Source organism: Lynx rufus, unplaced genomic scaffold (genome assembly GCF_022079265.1).
Source record: "Lynx rufus isolate CCGP_SWC_20201006 ecotype Redwood Valley unplaced genomic scaffold, mLynRuf1.p SCAF_6, whole genome shotgun sequence".
Classification (NCBI taxonomy): domain Eukaryota; kingdom Metazoa; phylum Chordata; class Mammalia; order Carnivora; family Felidae; genus Lynx; species Lynx rufus.
Window position 1 is genome coordinate 6,948,335 of NW_025814878.1, and position 27,709 is coordinate 6,976,043.

A 27,709-nucleotide genomic window follows, 5' to 3' on the forward strand; every position below is an offset into this window, starting at 1 on the left:
GCTCCAAGAACTTTCCCCCCTACTCTACAAAGCCAATACCTGCCCAGGGACTCCAATAAAGGTCACGATGTCATAATATTATAATCATTTTCTTCATTCACTGGCAATTCAGTGATAGATTCAAGAAATCTTAATGAATTATCTTTGAAATGCACTGAACGCTTTGACATAAATGGATTCTTTATGTAAAAACAGGTTTTACTGGGTGCCAAACAGCTGACCTCATCAGCCATTTGTGTCTTACAGTTAGATTGTTTGTGGAATTAGAAAAGAAAGTGGACATTCTGTAATTCTTTGGAGAGAATTGATACAATATTTTGTGTTTACCGGGCTTGATGAGGGAATGAGCTGTTCCACATATGTAAATTTTCCTGATAACTGAACCTCCTCATTTTAACACCTGGATATTTATTATTTTTCCCTTTGATTTTGGATGGAAATCTTTCTAAAACAAATTATTTACTTTCTGCTGATAAACCAGAGTGCATTCAATATTCCTTCCTTATGAAGGAACGAATTTTGCATAATTATTGAAGCGAGTGATTACCGTAATGATAATGTTTTGACACTGTGACTGTCTTACCAAATGGCCCCTGGAATGCCATGTTTTCAAAGTTACTGCCCTGGGATGGTTCTAGCCTCATACCCATTTCCATAGCACCTTTCTTAAATGTACTCAGCTTATGTGTTTGGAGGCTGGGAAACAAAATAACTTACTTGCTCCTGAAATGAGAATAGGTAGGCTTTGGGTTGGCAGAAGTATATTCAGTGAGTCAACTGAATGTACTTTATTGAAGAGGCTTTATCTTATCTTTAACTTTTCAGAGAAAGGACTCACATTATGTTTTCCAGGCCTTCCTAACATGAAACCATTCATATATGAAAAAAAAAATTATAATATCATTGCTTCTACTGGCAACGCTGCTGGTTTTGCAGAGTAAAAGAAAGTAATCCCCAGGCCTCATATACTGTTTGTCTAGAAGCCTCTGGACTTACCTTTGGGCTCTGAAGTGTGGGGTGAGGTTGCTGGAGGTTACTGTAGAAAGGTTGTTTTTTCATGATCTTTGACAATGACTGTTTATTGGATATCTACCATATGTAAGATATTGTGAACAACACTGGAATGACTTCTTCAGAGGAACTTAAATTCAGTCGTTGGGGCGTCTGGGTGGCTCAGTCGGTTGAGCGGCTGACTTCGGCTCAGGTCATGATCTCACCGTTCGTGAGTTTGAGCCTCGCGTCGGTCTCTGTGCTGACAGCTCAGAGCCTGGAGCCTGCTTCACGTTCTGTGTCTCCCTTTCTCTCTGCCCCTTCCCCACTCACGCTGTCTCTCTCTCAAAAATAAACAGTAAAAAAAAAAAAAAAAAAATCATAAATTCACAGTTGGAAGAGGAAGTAGTGGAGGAGAAAACTGTAGTGCTTCGAATTTGTCAAAAGGTACAGCAGGGTGCCTTTGGCCCATGGCCAAACAGGAGTCCTCCTCTCTCCAGAAAGTTAACCTTTGACCGAGGTGGCAGCTTCCAAGATAAGTCCAGTGGAACCGAGGGGAAGGAAGAGGCCCCGGGGAAGACACAGTCGTGGCATCAGCTTTGATCATCAGTGGGGGTGGGGGGGCAGGCATATGGCGGCTAAATCTGCGTACCTAAGTTGAAGCTTGTCTGTACATGCTTTGGGGGGAGTTTGGGGGAGGTGATCACTTCCACTTGGGGAGGAGGGTGGCTTATGACTACTGGGAGCTGAGAGGATTACTGTTGGCTCTTGACTAATGAGCACAACTGCTGATTCAGAGAAGGCAAGGGAGGGCTGGCCCAATGCAGAATGATGCCCAGGCTTCAGGGCAGGAAGGGCCAAGTGTGTGTCGTAAGTCTGATCTTCTCTTTGGAGAGCTGGCTCATCCTCCAAGCCTCACTGTCTGAGCCTCTCACTGGAGAGACGGTAGCTTGTGGAGTTGGATGAACTTGAGTCTCAAGGCTAGTTCTGCCACTTTCTAGTTGTGTTGTCTTCAATTTTTCTTAGCTCCTTTAACATGAACTTCTTCATAAAAGGGAAGGAGGTGATAAGATTGATCTTGTGGATTCTTCAGAATAATTATGACTCCATTGGGCCACGCATTATGTAAACCTGTTGGGCCAGACATTCTGCAGGGCCTGGTCTGGAGCCTCGCGGTGCCCACAGGCTGTGCCCACTGACTGACTCACTTATGGGGACAGTCAACTCAGCAGGTGCAGGAGGAAATGCATTACCTCATCTTCTTCCTATACGTCTCCTCTCTCTTTTCATATGTTTGCCCTTTCATGTTGTTCGCTGGGTAGAGTTCAAATTCTTTTTTTTTTTTTTTTATGTTTACTTATTTATTTTTGAGAGACAGAGAGAGAGAAAGAGTTCATGAGTAGGAGAGGGCCAGAGAGAGAGAGGGAAGGAGAGAATTGTAAGCAGGCTTCGTGCTGTCCGTGCAGAGCTCGATGTGGGACTCGAACTCACGAACCATGAGATTGTGACCTGAGCCAAAACCAAGAGTTGGATGCCTAACCAGCTGAGCCACCCAGGCACCCTAGAGTTTGAATCGTTACAGTTAGCCTAATTCACTCCTTGGTGTTGTCTTTAAATAATTCTTGTTTTTCATGTGACATTTCTGGCCCATCATCTGATCCTGTCCATTTTCCTTCTCTTGTGATGCCACAGTCCCCATCTTTGCTGTGCCTACATCACTGCATGAATAAATTGCTCAAAGTTTTCTTTTGAGGGATTCTCTGACTTTATTTAGCTCCCGTCCACCTTGCACGTTCTTCAGATACTATCGAACTCCTCTCTTTCCATAGTTCTTTCATTTGGTCGTACATTTCCCACCTAATCTTGATTTTCATTTGTTCCAAACATAGTAATAGCTAATATTTATTCGTGCTTATTTTGTCCCAGTGACTTTATTTATATTAGCCCATTTAAAAAAATAATAGCACCATGAAGTAGCACCATTTTGTAGTGGACTAAGCTGAGACACAGGGAAATTAAGTTATTGCCCAAAACTGCACGGCTAATCAGCGTTTGAAATTAGGCAGCATGGCTCCAGACCCTACATCCTTAAGACCAGCTCTGTCTTCCTTGGCTTCCATCGATACATAAGCTTCTAGAGAGCTGGGGCTATGTCATTTCATCTCAACCCATCACCCTGTGTGCCTTGTCTTGACATACGGTGGACACTTCCGAAATGCACGGACTGCTAACTTCCTTATTTCTCTTAAGAGCCCTAGATCATGGCAGGAGGCAGAAGAGGTGCTTTACCTATAAGTACTCTGATAGGTGCTCAGAGAGCTTGGGGTTCAGATCACAGACGCCTACCAGCTGCCTCACCTTGGTTGAGTTGGTTCTCTCAAGCCACAGTTTTACTCTACCAAATGGGGACAGTAATCATGTTCACCTCATAGAGTTTACCTTAAGAATAAATGAAATAATGTTAGATGCTTTAGTCCTGTGTGTAGCACGTGGAGAGCAGTCAATACACATTAGCTCTTGTAAGTCGTGTTACGATGCCTTCCCCTTTCACCTGACTTTTGTCTGTTTCTTTTAGGCCTATTTCACCTGGTGTATTCTCTGTAACATTTGTGTGACATCTCACAAAGAGCCGGATAGTTATTCCTGTTTGGCCGTTTGTTAGCTGTGTGACTTTCAGCAAGTTACGAATAGCTACAAGTCTCAGTTGTGTGATGGTGACAACAAAGGATTGTTTTTGTTTGTTTGGTTGGTTGGTTGGTTTTGTAGGTTAAATTAGGAATACGCTACACATTGTAACCACTCAGTAAACTTTAGTTTTCTTGCTTTTTTCCCTCCCCTGTCACCAACCCTCTTCCACTAAGCAGGCCTTTCCATAAAGGCTCATTGATAAACTCAAGTACCTGACTAAGTTGTTTGGAAGTTACATGGAGGAAAAAGAGAGGCTTCTGTTGTAGGGGATGGACTGGATTGAGATCACTAGCAGGAAGCTGTAGGCAGTTGAAGATCCCTGCCTTGTGTCCTTTCGCCTTTTTGAAAGGTACTCTTAGTGGTCATTCTAAACACGGCCAAGGCTTATAAATGTGTAATAAAATTTTGACGTCCTTTGAACTCATTCATTCCACAAATAATTCTGGATTGCCAAGGACTGTCTTAGCTGTTGGGGGTATGATGAAGGACAAAAGCAACCTGTTCCTTGTCTTCATGGAGCTTGTGTTTGGGAGACAGACACCAATTATTCAGATATTAAATTGTAAAGAAAGGTGCCATGAGATACATAATTGGGGTTTTGTGTTGAGAGGAAGGGAAATATTCCCATTGGAATGAACGTTTGAGCTGAGATCTGAGGGCTGAGTAGGGGTGCCCGAGTAAAGAGGCAATGGTATACCTTCAAATTTCATACTCACTGTTTTTCTGTTAACGTAATGTGCTATTTAGTGTTTTATGAAGCTTGGATGATGACAGATGATAATTAGTCTTCAAATCTGGAGGTGCCCAAATATGCTGTCACTGACTGTTTTTTATCTAACTTGTGTATAAATAGTACGTGTGTCAGGCTGGGTGAGGAAGGCTGAATGTATTTGAGCACAAACAGTCATTGTGTTTTTTATTACACTCGGGGCCAGTGCTGTCAGTCAGGTCCATCAGGCACTTTGTCACAGTTACGGGTCGCGTTGTCTGGGCTTGCCTACCCAAAGGCAGGTGCTCTGAATTTTAATTTGTATTACCTATATTTGCTCTGAAAGCTGTTTTTGTTGAAACTTGAAGAGCCAGATGCTTGCAGCTAGAGTATGGACCAACTTATTGGAAATTTGCTGAACAAAGGTTGTTAACGTGAAGAAGAGACACCCTTCAGCCAAGTGTAACCGGCTACCAAAATGTGACTCTGTTTAGGGCACTCTTTTTTTTAACTCCCCGCCCCAGGATAATCATCACAATGGAACTCCTTTTCTGACCACTTCTTTCGGGAAAGGTATTTCATGAAATGTTACAGCAGAGTGTAACTTTGGAAGCAAAGTGCAAAGTCCCTGATAATAGTGGAGATGACTGTCTGTCTAAGGTCAAGAGAAGACTGTGTTTGTAGACAGCATGTCTTCCGACACCCGTCACACTCGCATTTTCCATCTTTCCATGAACAAACAGGCCCTGGGAGACAGTTATACCCAGCTAACTTTGTTTTCATTACATTTATGTTTCTGATACTTTCTATTTATGGCAAGTGGTACTGATTTATAAATAACAGGGATTTAAAGGCTCTTTTAAAAATGAATTCGTTTTGATTTTGTCTTCTAAAGTGTATTTAGAGAGAGAGGAAAAAAATGTGCGTGTGTACGGGGGACAGGCAGAGAGAGAGAATCCTAACATAGACTGACGTGGGGCAACTGTAACTTGTGCAAAGCATGACGTTGCATTTTTATATTAACAATAGTGCTCTGAGATCTGGGGGTTGTTCACTTATATTTTTTATATATAAAGGGTGGGATGGGACTTGAGGAAGTTGAATGGTAGGCTAGGGACTGGAACCCAGGTCTCCACACTGTGCTTTCTACTACATGTGTAAACAAGTTGTCATGCACTTGAGAGAGAGCTGGCCAAAGGCCAGAGCTGCCAAATGGGCTTGAGGATGAGAAAGTTCACTCGTGCCAGATTAGCACTCCTGTTCTAGAATTTATTCCAATGAACCTTTCCATTGATGCCACTGTAAATACCGGCTCAAAATGTCTTTAAGGATAATAATAAGGCACTTTATCATTGACAAAGTACTTGCAAACAGTACTTGATGATATTTTATTTTATTTTATTTTATTTTTTTTCAACGTTTTTTATTTATTTTTGGGACAGAGAGAGACAGAGCATGAACGGGGGAGGGGCAGAGAGAGAGGGAGACACAGAATCGGAAACAGGCTCCAGGCTCCGAGCCATCAGCCCAGAGCCCGACGCGGGGCTCGAACTCACGGACCGCGAGATCGTGACCTGGCTGATGTCGGACGCTTAACCGACTGCGCCACCCAGGCGCCCCAATGATATTTTAGATCACAGCTAAGAGAACAGAGTTCTGAAGGTTACATAACTGTCCCGGGACCCATAGGAAGTTAAAAAGTCAAGCTGTGTCTTAAGCCCAGGTTGCCTGACCTCGTGACCACTGTATTTTCATGCTTTCAGCATGCTGTCCTGTCGCTTTGGAGTGTGTGGGTCCATTCATTCTCTGTTCAGTCAACAGTTACTTACTGTTGCAAGACCATAGGTCATGGTTTTACTATCCAAAAACCATTGGTCGTGTTCTTAAGAGGTAACCTCTTTAAGTGGTTTTGCATGAGGCTTATGCCTCCCAGGAAAATCACATGTTGAAAATGGTATTTGTCTTTTTTTACAAACATTTTTAAAATGTTTATTTATTTTTGAGAGAGAGAGAGAGAAAAACAGAGCGTGAGCAGGGGAGGGGCAGAGCGGGAGGGAGACACAGGATCTGAAGCAGGCTCCAGGCTCTGTGCTGTCAGCACAGAGCCTGACGCGGGGCTCGAACTCGCAAACCACAAGGTCATGACCTGAGCCGAAGTCAGACGCTTACACAACGGAGTCACCACGCGCCCCTTCCTGAAAAGTCTTCGACCAGACCTTTGCTGGCTGCCTTTCTCAGGTCCTCCGTTCTCAACTCAAATGTCACCTCTCAGTGACACTTCAGACACACTCCCTGACCATCCAATCTGCAAAGTCCATCTGTGTGTCACTGTTGTGTCTGTCATGCTGCTTTATTTTTTTCTTCAGACATCGCCATTTAAAATCACCCTGTTTAGGCTTCCTGTCTGTCTTCTCCCTGTAAACTGTCTGCACCGCAGAGTTGGAGTTCTCATTTTTCTTATTACCTGCTTTCTCTCCAGCTCGGAGGACAGGTTCTTGCTCAGAGGAGGCTGTCCTATCTATGAGCTTCCGAACTCCTGAACCTCCCCCGCCCCCCCAGGACTGCTGTCAAGCAGCTCCTAGGTGATGTGATGCTAAATAAATCTATCTAAATTGGCTCCGATGGAATGGACTCTTTATTCTGGGGCAAATGTCATTCTTTGAGAACTCTGAAACAGAAGACTTCTGTTGATAGTGCCCCGTCTCTCCCAAACTCGAAACAGGCAGGTAGCTGTGAGTTTTGGGGCAGGGTGGGGGTGTTTCGGGAGGGTGGGATAGGAGGTTCCTTGGAAGATGCTTCAGTAGCTGATGTTTCCCTTGAGGACGCGGCTTGCTAACGACGGTCAAGGTTCACGTGGCTCTCAGTGGAAGCAGAGTAGCCGGCCAATCTGTGTTTCCTCTTCGGCAGCACTTCGCCTCCCTCCTCGTTTCCATGCTGCCTCCCGTGTTCCTGTCCCGCTGGCTCTCCCTGGTTGACTCTTCGTCATAGAACAGCACCCCCCACGTTTTCTTCCCCACTGGGAAAAAATAACAAGTAGGGGAGAACAGCTTCCCCCTTTTTCCTTGCTCCCCCCACCCCCACCCCCCAGAAGTTCTCGGATCTTTCCCTGAGGGCCAAGCCTGGGCCCCAGACCGCCAGGCCGTGAAGCCTCCGGTTTCGTGGTGTTTCCCAGTTTTCGCAGCATGGCCACTCTCGTGTGTGCTTCTGTAGGGCAGGTGCTGCTGTTTTCGTTTGTGTGTTGAGACGCCAGTCAGTGCACGAGCCCAGTAACCGGCCTGTTCTCCACGCCAGCGAGCACACCGCAGACAGTTGTTTTTCTCTTTTTTCTTTGTTGTTCTGTAGCCTTCAGGATATACGGGGTAGACGTTGACCTGTGCCGACAGCGACATTTTCTCTTCTTTGTAGTGTGGTCTCTCTCTGCCTTTGGTTTTTCTGGGATGCTGATGGCATACGGAAGACTCGAAGCGCACTGCCTAATGTTGTGTGTTTTTGTCTGGTCCCAGAAAGAGAAAGCTTGCCTCTTTCCTGTTAAAGTTTTTTGAAAAGTAACTTTGAGAAACATAGGGAGAGAGTCCCGTGACCTCCGCAGATATTTAATCCTTTAAAGGTGGTCAGATTTCTGGTGCATCACTACCCTCTTATGGTCATAACTGGCCTAAAGGGCCCGTTTCTAGAGCTCCATTCGAAATTGAAAGAGCTACAAAAGAATTCTATCTCGATTTCTTAGGAGAAAAGGTGGAGTCCATCTCACCGTGTTTTAGTGTTGTTACGGGAAACATGGGACACGAGTTGATAATGTCAGGGTATTAGCAATGACCAGTCTGCAGGAGCTCTTAGTTTTCTCATCTGACCTATCCAGGCGGGAGGTCATTTGTCCCTACATTGCCATCACAATTTGCAAAGGTGATTGTAGACAGTAGAGTAAGTCAGCTGAAATGACTCGTGTTCTTTCCTGTTATACAAAAGTGTATTTTCCTTAGATCAGTTACAGCACCAGTTACATTACAGCATCAGTTACAACGTGGGTGAACGTTCTGCAATGGAGCACGGAGAGGCAGGATATGGGCATGAAGAGTGCAAACCCTGGTGCCAGCCCCCGGGCTCTGGCTCTGTGTGGCCATGGTGAGGTCACTCGCCCTCACTACCCACCCTCCACGCCGCCCCCCCACTCCGCCCGCTCTTCATCTTCGAAGTGGGAGGTTAGAGTACACACTCCTAGAGATAGGAGGAGGATTAAAGGTTTTAGGGTTTTTTTGAAGTTTATTTATTTACTTTGAGAGAAAAAGAGAGCACTCACAAGCAGGGGAAGGGCAGAGAGAGAGAGAGGAAGAGAGAGAATCCCAAACAGGCTCCACACTGTCAGCACAGAGCCTGACACAGGGCTCGAACCCACGAACTGTGAGATCATGACCTGAGTCAAAACCGGGAGTTGCATGCTCACCTGACTGAGCCTCCCGGGTGCCCCTAAAGGTTTTATGTATATGTCTTGAAAAGGGAACGTCCATGTAATAAGTGACATTTAACTGTTTGCCATTTTCATATGTGTAATTGTGTATCTTTATTCTTCCCAGTTCTAAGTTTATTTTTCATAAGTTTGTATCACAGAAAACTTGATTTCTTCTCATCGATAGTATTTGGCAAGACATGGGTCGTGTTGTAATTCACACTAAAGCCTTGAGAATTCGAAGCCATCAGGTTTGCAGGTCTTAAGAGCAAACACAGACGTCTCCGAGGTTTTACCTGCATTTGCTCCCAGACCAGGACGTTTCTCATGTAGCACAGGCTTCGTGGCTCATCCAGGGCTTTGACTTTCCTTGGCAGGCTTTTAAAATCTACGCTTGGTACTGTATGTGCACATGAACGTTTCCTCGTGGAAAATTTTCTTTTCTTTGGAAAAGCTCAGACTGCTCCTCAGGTCAGCTCTCTCGCCTTCCCGGGGAGGGAGGGGGAAGAGTGGAGCGGGCAGTGCCCGCTTCATGATGGGGAAGGGCTCCGGGGAGGCCCAGGGCGCCACATCTGCAGTCAGTCCTAGAGGAGCCAACACAGGACCTGGTTTTTTTTTTTTTTTTTTGTTAAGCGTAATATATCTTTAAAATTCTGCCATAATTCTGGGCTTATACGAACTTATAATATAGTATCTTCAAAAGTACTGCTTTTTCATGTCCGTTACTATATACAAATGGTGCCAATTACATGCCCTCTTGACAGGGAGCTGGCTTTGATATCTGAGCCCTTGACTTTTCTGTCAGCAGGGGGTTGGATGATGCGGGTGTCTTACTGATTTTGAAGATGGGAAGAAGGACGTAGTGTCCTGAGATCACAGAATCGTAGAAATACAGTGCTGGTGGGACCACAGAGTCAACCTGTCTGCCCTTGCCTGTCCACATTGGTGAACGGGTGTGAAGTGATCTGCACGAGGTCACATAGCTGGCGAGAATAGAGCCCAGGCCTACGTATCTTCCCAGCCCCTGCACAAGACCAAGACGACTTTATAAGACAAGAGAGCCTGCGATATGAACATCACTCAAGTAACATACGACGTGTAGGCCTCTAGAGTGTAGTAAAAACTGGGTTTTCTGGAGAATGAGGAGAAAGCTTTAATCGCTCCGGGAACTAGAGCTGACATTCTGTCAAGCCGTAAGTATGGCACAGTTTTGGAAATTTTTGTGTGGAAGAACCTAGAAGATTCTTCCCTTACCACACTGTAAGCTGCAAGGGCCGGGACCTTCTGGTTCTGTTTTCCAGTGGGGAATTTCCGTAGCTCTTGTCACAGGGGGTTAAGGAAAAAATGGGAGCGGGGGGATTCGACAGGTTCGCTAAGAAGAGTGTGGCAGGTTGGGGGGATTGTGCAGCCTCATCGGTTTACACTGCTAAACTCTGGTCTTCGTCCTCAACCAGAATTTTCCTCATTTTGTCTCTTCATCTAGCCACTATTTGAGTGCCTGTTTGGGCCAGGCAGTGGCCCTGGGCCCTGGCCCCTGCACGCTGCAATGGGGAATCATTCAGACAGGCGTGGTCCCAGCTCTGTGTTGTAGAGAGGGACAGAGGCAAATGAGGACTAATGAACAAGTAAAAACTCAGAAATTTGCTGAGTCTTATGAAGGAAGCCACCAGGATCCACAGGGAAGAACAGGGGTCATTGGGCTACTTTAGGTCCGGGATCAGCTGGGGCCTCCCTGCGAAGAAGATCATTCTAGGGCGGAGGAACAGCATTCAGGCATGCCCAGGAGTAGAAAGAAGCTTGAGGGCTGCAGGAAGTAAATAAAACTGGTGTCCAGCATGTAGTTGGCGGAGAATTTGGCCAGATGAAGCTGGAGAGGCAGGTAGGAGGCCAACAGACCAGACTGGACTTTGCTGGCTTGGGTTTTTCCTTAGGGCAGTGGGAAGCCAGTAGGGCTTGGAGCAAGGGAATGGCATTTAACTGTGTTGAGAAGGTTTACTGAACCTTGAAAATCTACTACATGAAAGAGGCCAGTCACCAAAAACCATATATTGTATGATTCTATTTATGGGAAATGTCTAGAATCTATTATGTGAAATAGCCAGGCAAATCCATAGACTTAGAGAACAGATTAGTGGGTGACCAGTGGTCAGGGCGGGGGTGGGTGAAACGGAGTGAGTGCTAACGGGTATGGGTTTTTGTTGCAGGGTGGGTTGAAAAGGTACTAAGATTGGTTATGGTTACGGTTGCATGACTCTGAATCTACCCAAACTCAATGAATTGTGTGAATTCATTGGGTGAATTGTGTGGTCTGAGCATTGTATCTCAATAAAGCTGTCATTTCAAAAATCAGAAAAGACTGACGGTGCCTCACAACCGGCTCCATTGCCCTAGGCAGCTGTCCCCAGTTCAACGGCTGCTTTTGGCTTTTCTCCACCCTCCTTGAATAGAGCATCCCCTTGGCCCCCGTGTCCTGCTACTGTACAAAAAAGCCATCAGCTGCTGATGATGTCAGCTTCTTGCCGTCAGACCTCCAGTTCCATCCATCCCGGACGGGCTTCTGTGTTCCCCTTAACAGTGCTAGACAGGCAATGGTTTAAATCCCCAACACTGCCTCTTACTGGCTGTGTGACTTTAGGGCAGTTATTTAAAAGCTCCCTGAGCCTCAGTTTCTTGTCTTTTTTTTTTTTTTTTTTTTAAAGAGCTTAAAATTTTTTTTCACAAACACTTAAACGGCACTTACTGTGTGCCTGTCATTATGTTGTAAGTGCTTTAAGAATATTTAACATGTTTAATCATCCAGATAACCAGGTGACCCCCCTTGAGGGTAGGTACTGTCATCCTCTCCGTTTTGTAGGTTAAAAAAACCTGAAGCACAGAGAGTTTAAGTAACTTCCCCAAGGTCACACAGCTGGGGAGTAGCAGAACTGAATCCAGGCAGTTTGGCCTCAGAGGCTCTATTCCTTAATTACTCTGCCATGCTGCTGATCCTGGCCTGTAAAATAAGCTTAAGAATAGCCCTTTCCTTGCTTTGTTTACAATTTTTTAGTCTTCAATTACTTGAACATCACTTGTATCTTAGAGCATTTCTGCAGTGCACAGCATGGTACCTGAAACATAGTCTGTGAATTAATGTACCTAATTAAGTCACTTTTCCATTCTTCCATTTCTTCATCAACTACCTTAGACCCCACGAGGATTTGGGTGCCCAGTTGAGGTCTGGGTTCTGCCTTAGCCCTGCCCGTTTTGTGTTTTGTTTTGTTTTGTTTTGTTTTGTTTCTTTTTTACTGGAACAATGTCCTAGGGAGCCCACTCTTTCATTTTGGGTTCCTCATCAATGGAGTGGCGATAATTATAACCTGGCCAGCATCCTCCCTAGGGTCATTGCAAGGATCAGTGAAGTGTTTTGTACATGCAGGTGCTCTGTAAAACGCACAGCCTCCTGTTAACCCGGGGGCTTAATTTAACACGCTGCCCAGCTGTTTGGACTGTGCACTTTTGAAGTGCTGATGGCTGTGTTAGTAGATGGTTAGACAAATGGCAGTTTTTCCCTGGAAATCCTGATGGCCCAGGTGAAAAGGAAGTGGCGAATGTATTGTGTGTTCACCTCTGCATGGGGGAGCTTTTCCCCTGGGCAGTATTGACACTCAAGCAATGGGCAGAGCTGAAGCCCAGCTTCTGGGCCACCACCTGGTCCCTGTGCTAAATTGATTCCCCCCAGAGCTGTCAACTTAAACTTGCTGTGTGTGGTGTGCGGGGAACAACTCAGTTCTTCCTTCCATTCGGCGTAAGCACGCCAGTCACAATAGTTGTAGCCAATGTTTGGTTTTAGAGTAAATCTGATGTATAGTATTGGCAAAATAAGTTGTGTTGGAGGAGGGGAAGAATTACAACTTATATTGAGAAAAGTACATTGTTTTCTCCTCTTAACACATGTTACTCCTCCCCCCTTTCCGCACCCCCCAAGCATTCCAGAATTAGATACAACTGTTTGGTTACTGAATTACACCAACCAACCTTGGAAAGTACATTCCCCTCCCCTCCCCCCCCAGAGCGTTGTGGAATCCTCTGCGTTCATCTCTACAGCTTGGTTTTGTTTTTAGAATCTGAAAACTTACTTTGCATTTTTTTGCTGAACATCTACTATGATGTATTTGTATACATATGTGTACGCACAGACATATGTCGACATCCCCAGACATGTAAGGCAGTGTCAGATTTCTTCCCTGCCCTCAGTGTTACCTTTCATGTTCATGATACTTTCTTGAGGGGGACAGGCAAGGGAGGAGGACTCAAAGCTGATCATCTCTTTAGACCATCTAGACCATCGGTTCTTTGGTTGATTCTGATTTGCATCAGAATTTGCATTTTGTCAGTTCAGTGATTTAGGTCAGCATAAGTATTTCCTGAAAAAGATGATTTCAGACAATGCTAACTTATTTCATTTCCCCTGTCCCCACTCTGGGTACCTACCTTTGCGCCTGGGCCCAGGATGCTGAAGGGATGGCAGGATGGGTCCTTTTCACAGTGTTAAGGTTGTGCTGGAGCTGTGGGGGGGGGGGCGGGGGTGTGGGGGAAGGGGGGGTTGCGGTGAGACAGGGTCAGGTTGCAGGGCCTACAACTTTGACGCAGAGTTTCTTGGTGCAAATTGCCAGCTGGAAGGCATTACTTACCAGTGCAGAAACCTCAAATGAGGGCAGGCCGTTTACTTGACTGTTTTCTGGGTAACTTGAATCCTTGAACTAAGGTAGTCTTTCTATTTTTACTTCCTTAAATTATCCTGGCATGGATATATTTGCTATTTCCAAGTTCTTTTTCGGTAACGGATTGTCTGCGTATGTAGTGAAACCCGAAGAGTGGTTGTTTCTTGGTTCCATTTTCTGATGTCTTTGGGGTGACATAAGTCCTAGAAGGCATTAGTTCCCGGCAAGAAAGCTGGGTTTGCTTTAGAAACAAAATACTGACTGCCCTCTGCTCTCTGTGTTGTTGCTTCTTGTAAGAAATTGAGGCTTGGGTTTGTTGCTATGTATTTGGTGCCTCTTTAGTGATGTGTGGACCAGCTTTTCAAAACCACGTGATTAAGAGCACAAATTTTTATTTTGTCTTCAGCATTATTGTGCTTTAAGCTTGCTACTCTAAAAAATGCCCAGGAGCGTATCCCTCCCCCTCAAGATCACTTGCTCCATTCCATAAATACAGTGGAAGAACTTGGTTGGTTCTTAACTGGCCTTCCAGGGCTCTCATTGCTGGCTCTTTCCATGTGTTTGGATTTCCTGCAGCTTCTGCTTTGAAGGCAGTAGAGGCCTCAGCAATGGCTTCATAGGCTCAGACTCTAATCAGGGCAGAAAACCTCACAGCATCTTTCCCCAAGACCAAGTTCATTCACTTGGTAATTATTTTAGCTCTGAGGATGTTTGAGATTGAAGTTTCTGGGCAGTTTATTTCCTTCTTCATACTCTGCTATGGTAAATGAAGGTAACTCACACTAGTTCAGATACTTGTAGGCCTGGAAGGAACTGAGAGATCTTCTGATCCAGTTCTCAGACGTTGTGTTGTGGTACCCTTTCTTCACATTGCATTGAACCAGAAACCTGGCAAGATGACTGAGAAAATCAGAGCTGTGAGTGGTAGGGTGGGTGTCAGTTCTTTCTTTCTTTCTTTCTTTCTTTCTTTCTTTCTTTCTTTCTTTCTTTCAGAAGTGTTATTTATTTACTTAGTGCGTGAGAGCGAGTATGAGTGGGGGAGGGATAGAGAGGGAGACAGAGAATCCCAGGCGGGCTCCACGCTGTCAGCACAGAGCTAGAAGCAGGGCTCAAACTCACAAACTGTGAGATCTTGACCTGAGCTGAGATCAAGAGTGGGACACTTGAGTAACTGAGCCCCCCCAGGCACCCCTGGGTGTCTGTTCTGATCAAAGCCAGCTCATCCATGTGTGAGGAGCCCAAGCACTGGGAGTAAGTGGTTTCTAGCCAGTATAACGCAGTAAGGCCAAGGAGTAAAGCCAGAATAAGCCCTTGGCTGTCAGAGGCAGTGGGGAGGGAACTGACCAGCAAAGGGAACTTTTTGGGGGTGATAGAAATGTTTATATCATGGCTGTGATATGGTTACAAGACTCTCTGTATCTGCTGAAACTCACCAGGTTGTACCCTAAAAATTGGTGAATTTTAGTAAGTGGTCTCCCAAAGCATGTTTAGGATTTTTTATAGGGGAGGGGAGGTGATACCTTCTCTGTTGTTAATTCAGTGTAATTCTATAAAATGACTCTTTGAAAAATATAAAAAGAAAAGAAACAACCAGATTCACTTAAATCCTGGTCGAGTCTATTTCTCCACTTGGCAGATTTATCATCACTTTGTACTCGTCACTGCTGTTAGTTATACCAAGGGTTGGTAGAGGTCCAGGTAGTAAATATTTTAGGCCTTGTGGGCCGTTCGGTCTCAGTCACACCACTTAGTTCTGTCACTGTAGCGTGAAAGCAGCCGGAGGCAGCATGTAAGTGAAAGACTGGCTGTGTTCCTATAAAACTTGACTTACAAAACCCGGCAGTGGGCTGAATCTGGCCCGTGAGCTGTGTTGGCTAACCTGTGAGTTGACGCTTTTGTTCCTTTTGGAGAAACTCCACAAAAGGGGCATTTTTCTACATTCTCACCAGAAAGACAAATGTCCTAGGAAAGTGGGAGTCTAGGGAAGTTTGGAAGAGGACAGACCCTCCAGGGCTTAGCCATGAGACGCTCCCGGACTTGGATCTGTGAAGGGTAGGGTGGTTTTGCTTACACGGAATTTTGGAGGGTGAATTAGGAGGAAGAATTGTGGAGCAAGAGAGGACTGAGCGTGGCAGCCCGTTTCTAGATTACCGTAGAAACCTAGGCGGGAGAGTTTAGCTGCGACAGTGACATGGGATGGAGGGGACCTTTTGAAGGGATATTATAAAACTTAACATAAGAAATAGACATTTCCAAAGGAAAAGCTAAAGATTAAAACATTGAAAAAAAAATCGGAAGGCAAATTGTGATTCTTTGTTAACAGGGAATGTGATACCATTTCAAGTGATTCTCATTAGATCTGATCATCATTGCTTAGCGACGTCAAGTCTACCGTTTTTTTATTTAATTAATCAATTATTTTCATGTAAAAAAAATTTTCAGTTTACTTATTTTTGAGACAGAGAGAGAGAGACGGGTGTGGGGAGGAAATAAGCAGGGGAGGGGCAGAGCAAGAGGGAGACACAGAAGCAGGCTCCAGGCTCTGAGCAGTCAGCACAGAGCCCGATGCGGGGCTCGAATCCATGAACCACGAGAACATGACCTGACCCAAAGTTGGACACTCAACTGACTGAGTCACCCAGGCACCCCTACTTATTTATTTTTTAATGTTTGTTTATTTTTGAGAGAGAGAGACAGAGTGCGATCAGGAGAGGGGCAGAGAGAGAGGGAGACGCAGAATCTGAAGCAGGTTCCAGGCTCTGAGCTGTCAGCGCAGAGCCTGATGCAGGGCTTGAACCCACGGACCACGAGATCACGACCTGAGTGGAAGGATGCTTAACCATCTGAGCCACGCAGGTGCCCCAACACTGGCTGTAGTTTTGATTCTCTAGGGAAGCCCAGTCAGTCAAGGGCCTGTCCAACCAGGCAAAAAGAATTCCTCAATCCTTTAAAATTATAGAGCTGAAAGTCAGCACACCCCTGTGTTTCAAACGTGGTGTTACTGTCTAAACTCAGATTGCTATATTTAAACCAGTTTTATCAGCTACTTTTAAAATTAAGGCCTGCAGACTTCAACAAAACAAGGGTGACAAAAGAAAGTCATTCCAAAGGGATATAGTTGGATGGCTCACTTCCTAAAAGGGCACTTGGAAGTCCCACCAGTACATCATGCTTCTGAATTTTGGCATGCTCTGATTAGTTTTGCTTCATTAATTGTATTATGCCCATCGAGAAGCCAACCATATTGAGTTTTTTAAAATCCTTAGCAAAGGGCCACGTTTGGGAGACATTATGACATATTGGATCAGGAGGGTCAGCAAGTTGGGAAGGCAGAGGAGCTTTGATGTCAGGTCTTTACTGTTTAATGTTTTTAAAAGTGTTGAGAATTCTAAGAATGTTTTAATTAGGTATAAACGTATCACCCAAGTCTGGTTTCCTTTCCTCTGGTTCAGATCGTGGAGAACTGACCTCTTCCTAAGCCCTCATCTCCTTCATAGTGGAAGGCCTTGCATGTTAATTCAATGAATGAAATTGAATTTGTGTGATCTGTAATTGATTCTCCTGGTTGAGGAACCTAGTGTACCCGATTCTGTTTGAATCATCTGTCACTTGTGGCCCTTAAAAGTCCTGACTGAGACACGAGCTTATAACTTTAGTTGAACCAATTTCTGAATCAAACAAAACAAAACCCTCTGGCTAAAACATGCTTCAGTGATCAAAAGTACTGTATGTAAAATGCTGTAAGACCACTCTGTATTTGTGGAATTACAGTTTTTGCTGACTTGAGCATAGGCCAGAAGCATAGCCACTGAACAGTCCTTCCAGTGGGCCGCGTGTACAGAAAGAGGGTGATGTAGCCCATGATCTGATTTTAGTCTCCTACAGAAAATAGGAAGAGAATAGCTCTACATTTTTTGTGATGGAGCATTTCCTCTAACTTCTTAATCTTCCTATACACAGGCCTTGCCACCTTTTAGAGAGCTTAATTAAGAAAAAATAATTCTTAGTATGGGACAATGATTCTTTATCCTTAAGGTAGAAATGACCTTCTTTAATCCTGAAACATTGAGACTTGAAGCAAATACCTGTAGATACCATAGTCCGTAGTTTCCTTATCTTTAGTTACTCACCTCCACGGGAAAATAAAATCAGGCGGCTTGTACTTGGTGTGACATTAATATTTTTGTGAGGTTCTTTGTCTTTCTTCAGGCATTCACTTACTTATTTCACAAATATTGTCAAGTGCCAGCAATGTTCTAGATGCTGGGGGCCAAACAATGAACAAAAGGAAACCTCTGCTTTCATGGGGCTTATGTTCTGATGTCCATCAGAAAACACTTTTAGGTGGAATCGATGATTATGGCAGGCTCCCGTCTTTGGGAATACCTTCCAGGGGAGGTGATAATGTGGGCTGTTGAGATCCCATCTCCAATTTACAGTGTTCCCGAGGGGGTGCTACCTACGCCTTTGGGGTTTCTCTGTCTCTCTGGCAACTTTTATTCTGAACACTTAGGAAAGTGAGGACCTGAATAAATCACATCTTTGTATTTAACAATATTTATAGAGTATTTATTGTGTGCTTCATGGTGTTCTAAGCCCATTTATAAATATTAACATTTCATTTTCATTGCAGATCCGTGCAGTAGGCAGTGCTTTCTTTTATCCCTGTTTTACAGGGGACTGGGTAACTTGCTCCTGTGGCAAGAAGTGGGACTCGTATTGGTGCTCAGGCTCTTAACCATGGCCCCGTCTCGGTCTACATCTAGGGCGAGAGGTTTCTTTTTTTCCTTTTCACGTGTGGGATTTCTTTGAACGTTTGAGTGTTTACTGCCAGACCTGGTGACAGCAGAGGGATGCTGGGCCTCTCCTTCCTTCTCCTTCTTGGTTCTTCCACATCGAGTTATGTGCTTAATTTGTGTAACTGGAATGTGTTTGATCTGATTTTATTTAATTACGTGTTTGTTTCGGTGCTGCTAGACATTCTGTAAGTTCCTCGAAGCAAGGAACTGGCAAACAGGTACGTGCGACAAATAGATTAAAGTGGATCTTGCAAATTGTAAAACGATTAGACCAGTTTACTTGAGTTGGGGATTTTCCCCTCCTCTGTGGGGCTGTGTCGTATTTCATTTAGCTGTTTGCGAATGTTTGTATTCTGATCAGTGGGATAACTGAAGAATAGGCCATAACATGTTGGAATAATAAAGCCGGGGGCAACATTATTTAAAATCTAGCATATTCAGGGGCACCTGGGTGGCTCAGTCGGTTAAGTGTCCAGCTTTGTCTCAGGTCATGATCTTGTGGTTTGTGAAGTCGAGCCCCGCGTCGGGCTCTGTGCTGACAGCTGGGAGCCTGGATCCTGTTTCGGATTCTGTGTCTCCTTCTCTCTCTGCTCCTCCCCTGCTCATACTCTGTCTCTCTCTCAAAAATAAATTAACATTAATTTTTTTTTTTAACCTAGCCTATTCAACATATGTGTTCCTTGAAAAGAAGTCTTTATGCCACTATAGAAACTGTTTTTAGGTAGGTGGCAACATGCTATTCCTTCTTGATAATTCTTCTACATGTCGGGGATCTTTGGATTATTTGAGGTCAGGTCCCGTATATTCCCTCAGAATCCTCAAGGACACTCTGGCTCCCTTTTCAGGGAAATGTTCTGTATTCTGCATCCTTCAAGTTCTGTCTCTGATCATACACGCAGCGTTTGTCCTACCAGGACCCCACATGGGCCCTTCCATCTCCGCTTTCTCTGTGTCCAAAATATTTCCTCAGGCTCTAAAGCTACTTCTGAAATCCTGTTTCTCCAGTGAAACTTTCCAGTTAATTAAAAGAGAAATCTGGCCTCAGCTTTATATCAACTTATTATTCAGGGATAAAGTTTAACCAGCATCTATGATGCATGGCTTCTTCACTTTAATTTTAATGGACACATTTATTCTGTGCATGGAAACTGACACGAGTCTCTGTTTTATGCTTATATTTTAAGCAGTGGACTTGCTTGGCACAGTAAACATGAATTTCAGTTCTGCTGGTCCTTGGTCGTTTGTTTTGCTTAAGAAAGAGTTTATGATCGCTTCTCGGCCTTTTGGCTAAGATTAAGTGAAGAAAGAGTTTATGACCTGTGGATGAATATGAAATAAAACGCTGTTACATTTGTGTGGGTTTTGTTGGGGCTGCCGTAGAAAAGTACCAGAGACCGGGTCATGAAACGACAGAAATGTATTCACTCGCAGCTCTAGAGCCTGAAGTCTGAGATAACGGCGTTGGCAGGGTTGACTTCTTTTGCAGCCGTGCTCCTTGACTTTCTTCCCCCTGTGTCTTCACTAGGCCTTCCCTCCATGTGTGTCTTCTCTATAAGGACACCAGTCATACTGGATAAAGGCCCATCCTGATGATCTCATTTTGACATAATCACATCTTTAAAGATTTATCTCCAAATACACTCACTTTCTGAGCACTCAGGGTTAGGACCTCAACGTATAATTTTGGTGCAACACAGTTCAGCCATAACGAAGTTTAAATGTATAACATAGTTGTCCTAAACTTTGATGATCATTAAAACAAAAATTGTCTTTACATTTTAAAAATAGGCAAAGGGAGAGGACATCCTGAAGGACAGGAGATTGTAGGATGTTGGTTGTGATCTGGCTTAGAACTGGCTAAGTGATTTAGGGTGAAATTCATAGTAGTTAAGACTTTTGTTCGTACTTTGCAACTGTTTGGATTCAATGACAGTACCTTCTAAGTACCTCTAAGATGTTGTGATTCTCTCTTAATAACTGTTTGCAATTACAGTAAAACTTTGGTTGACGAGCATAATTTGTTCCACAAACATGATTGTAATCCAAAACACTTGTATATCAAAGCGAATTTCAAGAACCATTGGTTCAGTTGTGATCATGTGATGTTTGGAATCACGTACGACTTGTATTGCAAGACATTGCTGGCTTTTCAAATGAAAATTTTTTAGAAATGTTTGCTCATTGGGGCGCTGGGGTGGCTCAGTTGGTTAAGCGTCTGACTTCGGCTCAGGTCACGATCTCATGGTTTGTGAGTTCGAGCCCCGCATCGGGCTCTGTGCTGACAGCTCAGAGCCTGGAGCCTACTTTGGATTCTGTCTCCTTCTCTCTCTGCCCCTCCCCACATGTGCTCTGTTTCTCTGTCTCTCAAAAATAAATAAATGTAAAAAAATTTTTAAAAAAAATGTTTGCTCATCTTGCGGAACACTTGCAAAACAAGTTACTCGCAATCCAGCGTGTTACTGTAGACCCTACTGCTTATTTAGGAAGATGCTTGGAGAGGAATTTTTATAACTCCGTGTTTCCTGGGGGGAATGTTGAAGAGCAGAGCTTGTGTCAAATGGGCCTTGATTTGAATTCCAGGCCTTTCCTTCTATAGCAAAGCTGAAGAAAATGACTACAGAAATCCTTCTCTTGGCATCTTACCAGCCGTGTGGCTGTGGACGGGTTTTGTGGCTCCCTTGTGCCCTAAAGTTAGTCATCTATAAATTGGGAGTAGAGGTGTTAGGAGGCTCTCCTTAGGTCTTGGCGCTGTTGTTCGCTGCAGATAGATACTGCCCATCTGCAGGTGGCCCTGGGTGGCAGGGTGCTGGGATGCAGCCCAGGGGCAGGGGGGCACATCGGTCTCCATACCTGCTGACTTGCGTGGCCTCCACTGCCTGTCTGACTCACGTGCCACAATGGCCACTTGTGGCTCAAGGCTGTCAAAGTGGAGCTGGGTTTGTTTATGTCACTGTCCCTAACCTCGCTTGCTGTGTGATGGAGCCCCTTGGCTAGATAGGTGTCACTTGAGGGAAGACGGGTGGGTTCCAGCTGGTTACCAGAAAATAATTTTTTCTTACCTCCTCTTCCTGTATTTGATAGTCCCAAATGGTTCTAAGGACATTGGTCTTCTTTTCATGTCTTACCAGGAGGCAAATGGTGAAAGTTTACGGGGCAGAGGTATCATTTAGCCTAGCACATCAGCTTTTAAGATCCATAGATGACGTTAGTGTTGCCAAAAGCAAGTGCTGCGCCTTGTGTCTACTTTTCCTAGTCCAGAGTACCCACGTGGCAGAACTTTGGTGAGGGGTCAATGAAATAAGTGTGTGTGTGCGCGCACGTGTGTGTGTGTGTGTGTGTATTTGAGGGTGACCGAGCACAGCAGTGTGCTTTCCACATATTTTATTCTAGTTAAATTGAATTTTCACCCTTTGTGTTGGGATTGATTTATATAAGCCTCATTGTTGGAAACACTAAGGGTGGCTTTTATTATTAGGCTTGAATAGACCAATTGATTCAGTATAAAATTTTATTCCAGTAAAACCACTGAAACAAGTTGACCAGAAAGTTCTCTATACAAGAATAAAGAAACCCAAGTTTTGTGAGGCTTACCTATTTTAGTCATTATGTAAGAACTTTGGGGCGCCTGGGTGGCTCAGTCATTTGAGCATTCGGTTTCTTGATTTCAGCTCAGGTGTTTATCCCACACTTGTGAGATCGAGTTGAGCTCTGTGCTCGGCATGGAGCCTGCTTGGGATTCTCTCTCCCCATCCCAAGCATACACCCTATCTGTCTCTATCTCTCTCTCAAAAAACAAAACAAAATAAAACAAACAAACAAAAAAAACCGTTAAAATACAACTCTGTTGACAGTACTATTTGACCTGGAAAAATTCCCGTAAGCTACCCCTTTTAATTAGCGTTGCCTTTCTCTGGTGCCACTGCTGGTATTTTCTCCTTTGGATTCTGTATTCATGAGAACTTTTTCAGTCGCAAGGCGCAGAAACCCAACACAAACAAGCTTAAGCTAGAAAGGGGATTTAGTTCAGTTTAAGTGAAAAATTGTAGGGGTAGAATTACCTTTAAGCAGGGTTACATCCAGGGGCATATAGCATATTATTGGAGCATTTTCTTCTTCTCAATGGATGTATTTTCAGGAAACTGATCAGAAAAAAGCCAGCATCCCCAAAGTTATATCCTTATGACTTCCAGCTGGAAAGGAAGAACTTCTCTCTTCCTGTGTCCACATATCAAGTATCAAGGAAGATTTTGATTGGTTTTGCTTGGTCATCCTTGAACCTGTAACTGGCTGGTGGGTAGAATGTTGTGGCCAACCGCTGTGGCAAAGCATCTTGATTGGCAAGTCCATGGGATCACGTGGGCTGGCAGACAGATGGACAGTCTCCAAAGGAAGACTGCTTAACAAATATCTAGTCCACATAACTCGCATTTCCAAGTCAGCAAGGGTTTAGTGTTTATTCTTTTAGTTGAGAGGGAATGGGAAGGTAACCGTCGTAAAATTGTGCCGAATCCATTTGAAAATTTAAGCTGCACGTTGCAAATCTGTTTGAGATGAGAAGATGAGGACACACCTGAAAAGTGTCCCTCGGGTGGGGTATACATTGTGTAGACAGCCAAATAGTTGGGGCATAACTGGCGATTCCTGAAGTTCATTTAAACGCGGGCAGTTTTTTGAGTGAAGGAAACAAAATGGCAATAATGGACTTCTGCCTTCTTTTGGTAGGGCTAGATGATTGCCTGCAGCAGTATGTTCACAAGTTCGAACGGGAGAAGATAAACGGAGAGCAGCTGCTGCAGATTTCCCATCAGGATCTTGAAGAGCTGGGGGTCACGCGAATTGGACACCAGGAACTCGTGCTGGAGGCTGTCGACCTTCTCTGTGCACTGGTTGGTTCAAGAGATCTGTGCCATGATGATGTTCTTTAGAACCTTATTGTCTTAAATCTTCAATGTTTGTGATTTCGAATCATTTTCTTATTTATTTGTTTAGACAGTGAGAGAGAGCAGGAGTGCACTCGAGAGGGGGAGGGGCAGAAAGAAGGAGTGGGGGAGAGAGAGAGAGAATCCTGAGCAGGCTTTGCACTTCGAGCACAGATCCTGATGCTGGGCTCAAACGCACAAACCATGAGACTGTGCCCTGAGCCGGAACCAAGAGTCAGATGCTTAACCTCCTGAGCCACCCAGGCGCCTCCATTTTCTTAATGATCCATTGAAATGAAACGTGAGCTGAAGATAACCTAAAAAGGAAGAAAAGAAATCATTTTCTAGATAAAGAGGTGGCCAACTGTGGCCTACACGTTAAATCTAGCCCACCATGTTTGTAAATAAAGTTTTATTGGCACACAGCCATGACCGTTCGTTTATTTGTGGTCTGTGGCTGCTTTCATGCTTTCAGGGGACCGTGTGGCCCCCGCAAGTCCAATATATTTATTGTCTTGCCCTTTAAGAAGAAATCTGCCTGTCACAGAAACTGAGTTTGCCTTTTACAGAAAAAAATCTGTTAGTTTTCTTATCTTCTGTGGAGAATAAAACACTGGAGATAATCCTGAATGAAAATGTCATATTCTAAGCTGAAGTGAGATACAGGTTCTGATTTCATGTGTGTTTTTGGTACTATCAACAGCTTTTTTATGTTTCACAGGTATTTGTGATCTTTAAATAACTGATGTGTTTGTTCGTAGTAGTCAGCCTGCGGAGTGGTAACTAGAAGGGAAAACATGTGAACTTTGGTACCCTTTGCAGATGATTGAGCTTTGACTTGAACGTTGAGTTAAATCCTGCCAGGTTCTGACTCTTGCACTACACCCGTGGCCGCCCGAGCAGCTGTTTTAGGTGTGGGATGACAACACCTGTGAGGACATTGTGTTTCCACACTGGTTGCCACTCGGTGGGGATCCACGTGTGTCCGTTAGGATGCCGTGTGAAGGATGCAGCGCCCCGAGCTGTCAGGATTTGGACCCAGGCCGCAGCATTCAGTCTGGGTTAAGTAATGCTGTGAACCTGAGCCAGGGGTATATACAATGACATCACTGAGAACGGTGGGGAAGAATGTTCCCGATGATTCTGCCATTGCTGGTCTGCGTTCGGTTGATTATGTAACTCTTACTGCACTGTGCATGTTCTTCTTCTTAAAATGGACAGAGCTTTGTCTCCTGCTCTGAGATGCGCTGCTCTTGTTTATGAAACTAACGGGGAAATTATTTGTGGTTGATAAATGAGCTGCCACCGGGGAGACGCTGTGGCCAAGTGGTGTGAGTTTTGGCCTGGAAGGCAGGCGTTTTGCATTCTTATCCTGCCTCTGCGACACGCTCCTCGCTCTGCGACCTCCAGGGAAACGGTGGTGTCTGTTTTCCCCATCTGTACAGTAACACTCCCTAGATGCGGCTGCACACTAACGTGTGTTTTGCACGGCCCAGAAGATGTCTTAGAGTCTTGTTTGTTCTTAAAGCTGCATTTTTTTTTTTTTTTTTTTTTTTTTAATACAGGGCAGCTTGTTTGAGTTTACTTTTGTTACGCTTTCTGGGAAGATCACTTTTCCATCTTTTCTGCTAAATGGATTTGTCTCTTTCAACTTGAAGGAAGGGGTTTGAGGACAGGCAAATTACTTTGCAGTCCACAATAGGAGAGGTAAGGAGGAAGGGTCTGTTAGAGGCACACAGTGCACAGCAAGCCAGATAATAAACCTAACAGCTGCCTCTCTTTGCTTTTGCCCCTTCCCTACCTCTTAAAGTATTGGATAAAATGAACAAAGCTGGACAAATGCCAGAACCTAAAGCTGCATTTTATCTCCTACAATTTCCTTCTAATTTCCTTTGTAGACAAAGTTTGACCTCAGACTCATTCTGGACATGCCTTCTGCAGTAGAGTGCTGGTGAATGCATTTGACAGGAGGGTGATAGGAGAGTTCTCAAATGAGGGTGGCTTTTCCTGTTTGGGGAGGGTTTTAGAGAGCTTTATTAAAATAGCTTTTCATCTTGCTGTAATTTCCCCTTTAAATGTTCTTATTGTAATGCATATATTAATTATACTATCTATTTAATCCATTTATACTGTATAGATCTTTGTATATATAAATTGGTCATAATTTTTTGCCTTGAACAACTCCTCCCTTGGGCAGTTAATGTATATTTGCAGTTGGCCCTGAGGTTGTATAAAAGAGGTTGTCATGTAAACTGAGTTTAGTGGATGTTGGTTTTGTGATAGACAGGAAATGAATAGAATTTAGAAGAAAGGGGGAGGAAAAAACAAAACCACTGGAAAATTCTGGAAGGAACAGGGCAGATAGAATGGATAAAAACCTAAAACTGGTGAACAGCTGTTGGTAAAGATTCCAGAACTGGTGAGCAGATGGCCCACAGATAGGTGGTCATGGATAGAGAGCAAGGGAGGGAACGCCACTGTCTTTTACAAGTGACTGGTATCGTGAGGTAGAACCAAGATCACTCTCGGGATTGAATTCAGAGTCTGAGCCCAATTTTTCTCTACCTGTCAGGGGCAGACTCTAGAGCTGCTCTTTCTAGTAGGATAGCTATTGGCTACATGCAACTATTTACATGAAAATAAATTAAAATGAAAAAAAAAAATTACCTCCTCGGTCGCCCTAAGCTACATTTCAAGAGCTCATAGCTAGTGGTGGCTAGCGGCTGCCATATTTAGACAGTGCAGATGGAGAACATTTTCATCACTACAGCAAGTTCTGTTTGACTAGCACTGGTCCGGAGGGTGTGACTGAGAGTAATAAACTATAAACTATAATTGTAACCTATTTTCTTTGGCAAATCAACCTGTCAAGACCAAGGCAGGCGCAGATAGATTTTTAAGGTTGGTGTAGGTTAAGAAAGTGAACAAAGTTGGGATCAGCACACACGTTAACTGATGCCACCCAAGTGTGTGATTAAATGAAATACTTGTAATGTGTTTACTTGTCCAGGGTGCTTCTGCGCACTTGTATACCTCTGAGATTATTCATTGTCCATAATTTACCCATCTATGGCAAGTCATTAAAAAATGTTATCCTTCTTTTTGGGGAGAAATCATGCAGGAAGAGTGATCTTTGCTGTCAGTTTGTATTTAACTTGATCCTGCTCATGAGGTTATATTAAAATGCCTTTAGGGAAACTGCGGCATATATGTCTTAAGTTGTGACCTAATAATTGACCCAAGTCAGTGAGATGGTTTAGACTGTGTTCTCTGGCCCTCCTTAAGCACATATGTTAGATCATGAACAGGGTCAGGAGGAATGGGAAAAGGAGGTAGAAGAGAAATAGAAGATTCATCTTTAGCTAGAGTGTGTATAATTCAGGCACCAGAAGAGTAAGAATCTGCCTGTTTCCTCTTCTCCTGTCTGCTGTGTGATTTCTCCAACCAGGCCAGGAAGTAATCCCTGATGGCTAACCTCTAATGAAGTGAGATCTCAGTGGAAGGGTTTCTGTAGGTATATAGAATTTCAGAGACTCCTTTCATTTCTTACTCGGTGTGTGTCTTGTTGATACTTTTAATGCAGTTTCTGAAGGAGATAAGTTTTAGGGAAAAGATTAGTGGAGATAATCAAATCTGGGCTGAGAAATTATTCATTTTCTGTCTTTTGTTGTGGGTCACTTAAGTCAATAATACTTCCTGATTATTTTTCTACATTACAGGCTCTCTTGAGTTAATGTAATCAGTTTCTTGTTCTCTTCTTATTGTGGAATGGAGTGGAAAGGGAAGGTATTTTCCTTCCTTCTTTGCTTCTTCCCTCTATCTTGTTAAAATTGTACTCCATTATAGCTGCACCTATCTATCTATCCTTCTAGTCCTAGGATTTGTTTTGGGTGGGAAAACAGAATCAGAGCACCTTGAGTGGAAATGAAAAGAACCAGTTAACAAGAAGTGACACTTCCCCTTTGTTTTAATATTAAAAGGGGTAGGTTTGTAGGAGATTGAGGTTTAAAACTTCTTGCAACACTAAAATGCGTTTAGTCCGCTTTGAATTCAAGAAGTAAATGTTGTGTACGGTCATAAGAGTTCCACTCATTTTTGGTGATGTCGATTATAGAAAGCTGACTCTCTTGCTTTAGTTCAGAACTCTTGATAGAAGTTGGCAGGCTGAGTAATTGACTGAATGAGGGGACAGTTCCTTTAATCAGTCACAAGTGCTTCAAAACAAGCTTGTCATGTGGCTCTTTATCCATTCACTTGTGAGTCTTTGATTCTCTGAATTGAAAAGCATGATGAAAATACGTCTTTGTAGTTTTGTCTTCTGTGTTGAAGGATAATGTCATATTTTAGCCTGTAGAAAATGACAGAAAAAAATGAAGACTGTAAGAGTTAAATAGAACATTGCCGTTTAATACAAAACACTTTTATTTTGAAATTTTATTTCATAAAATTATGAATTTATG

At 43.8% G+C, this 27,709-nt stretch overlaps 1 protein-coding gene across 2 annotated transcripts in view; it reads left to right on the top strand.

Moving 5' to 3' along the window:
* Positions 1-27,709, top strand: part of CNKSR3 (CNKSR family member 3) — an 82,334-nt gene that overhangs the window by 29,263 nt on the left and 25,362 nt on the right. For both annotated transcript variants that reach the window (XM_047101501.1, XM_047101502.1), the window contains exon 2: positions 23,053-23,216. In XM_047101501.1, the coding sequence (XP_046957457.1) occupies positions 23,053-23,216 (164 nt within the window). The remainder of the gene's footprint in view (positions 1-23,052; positions 23,217-27,709) is intronic.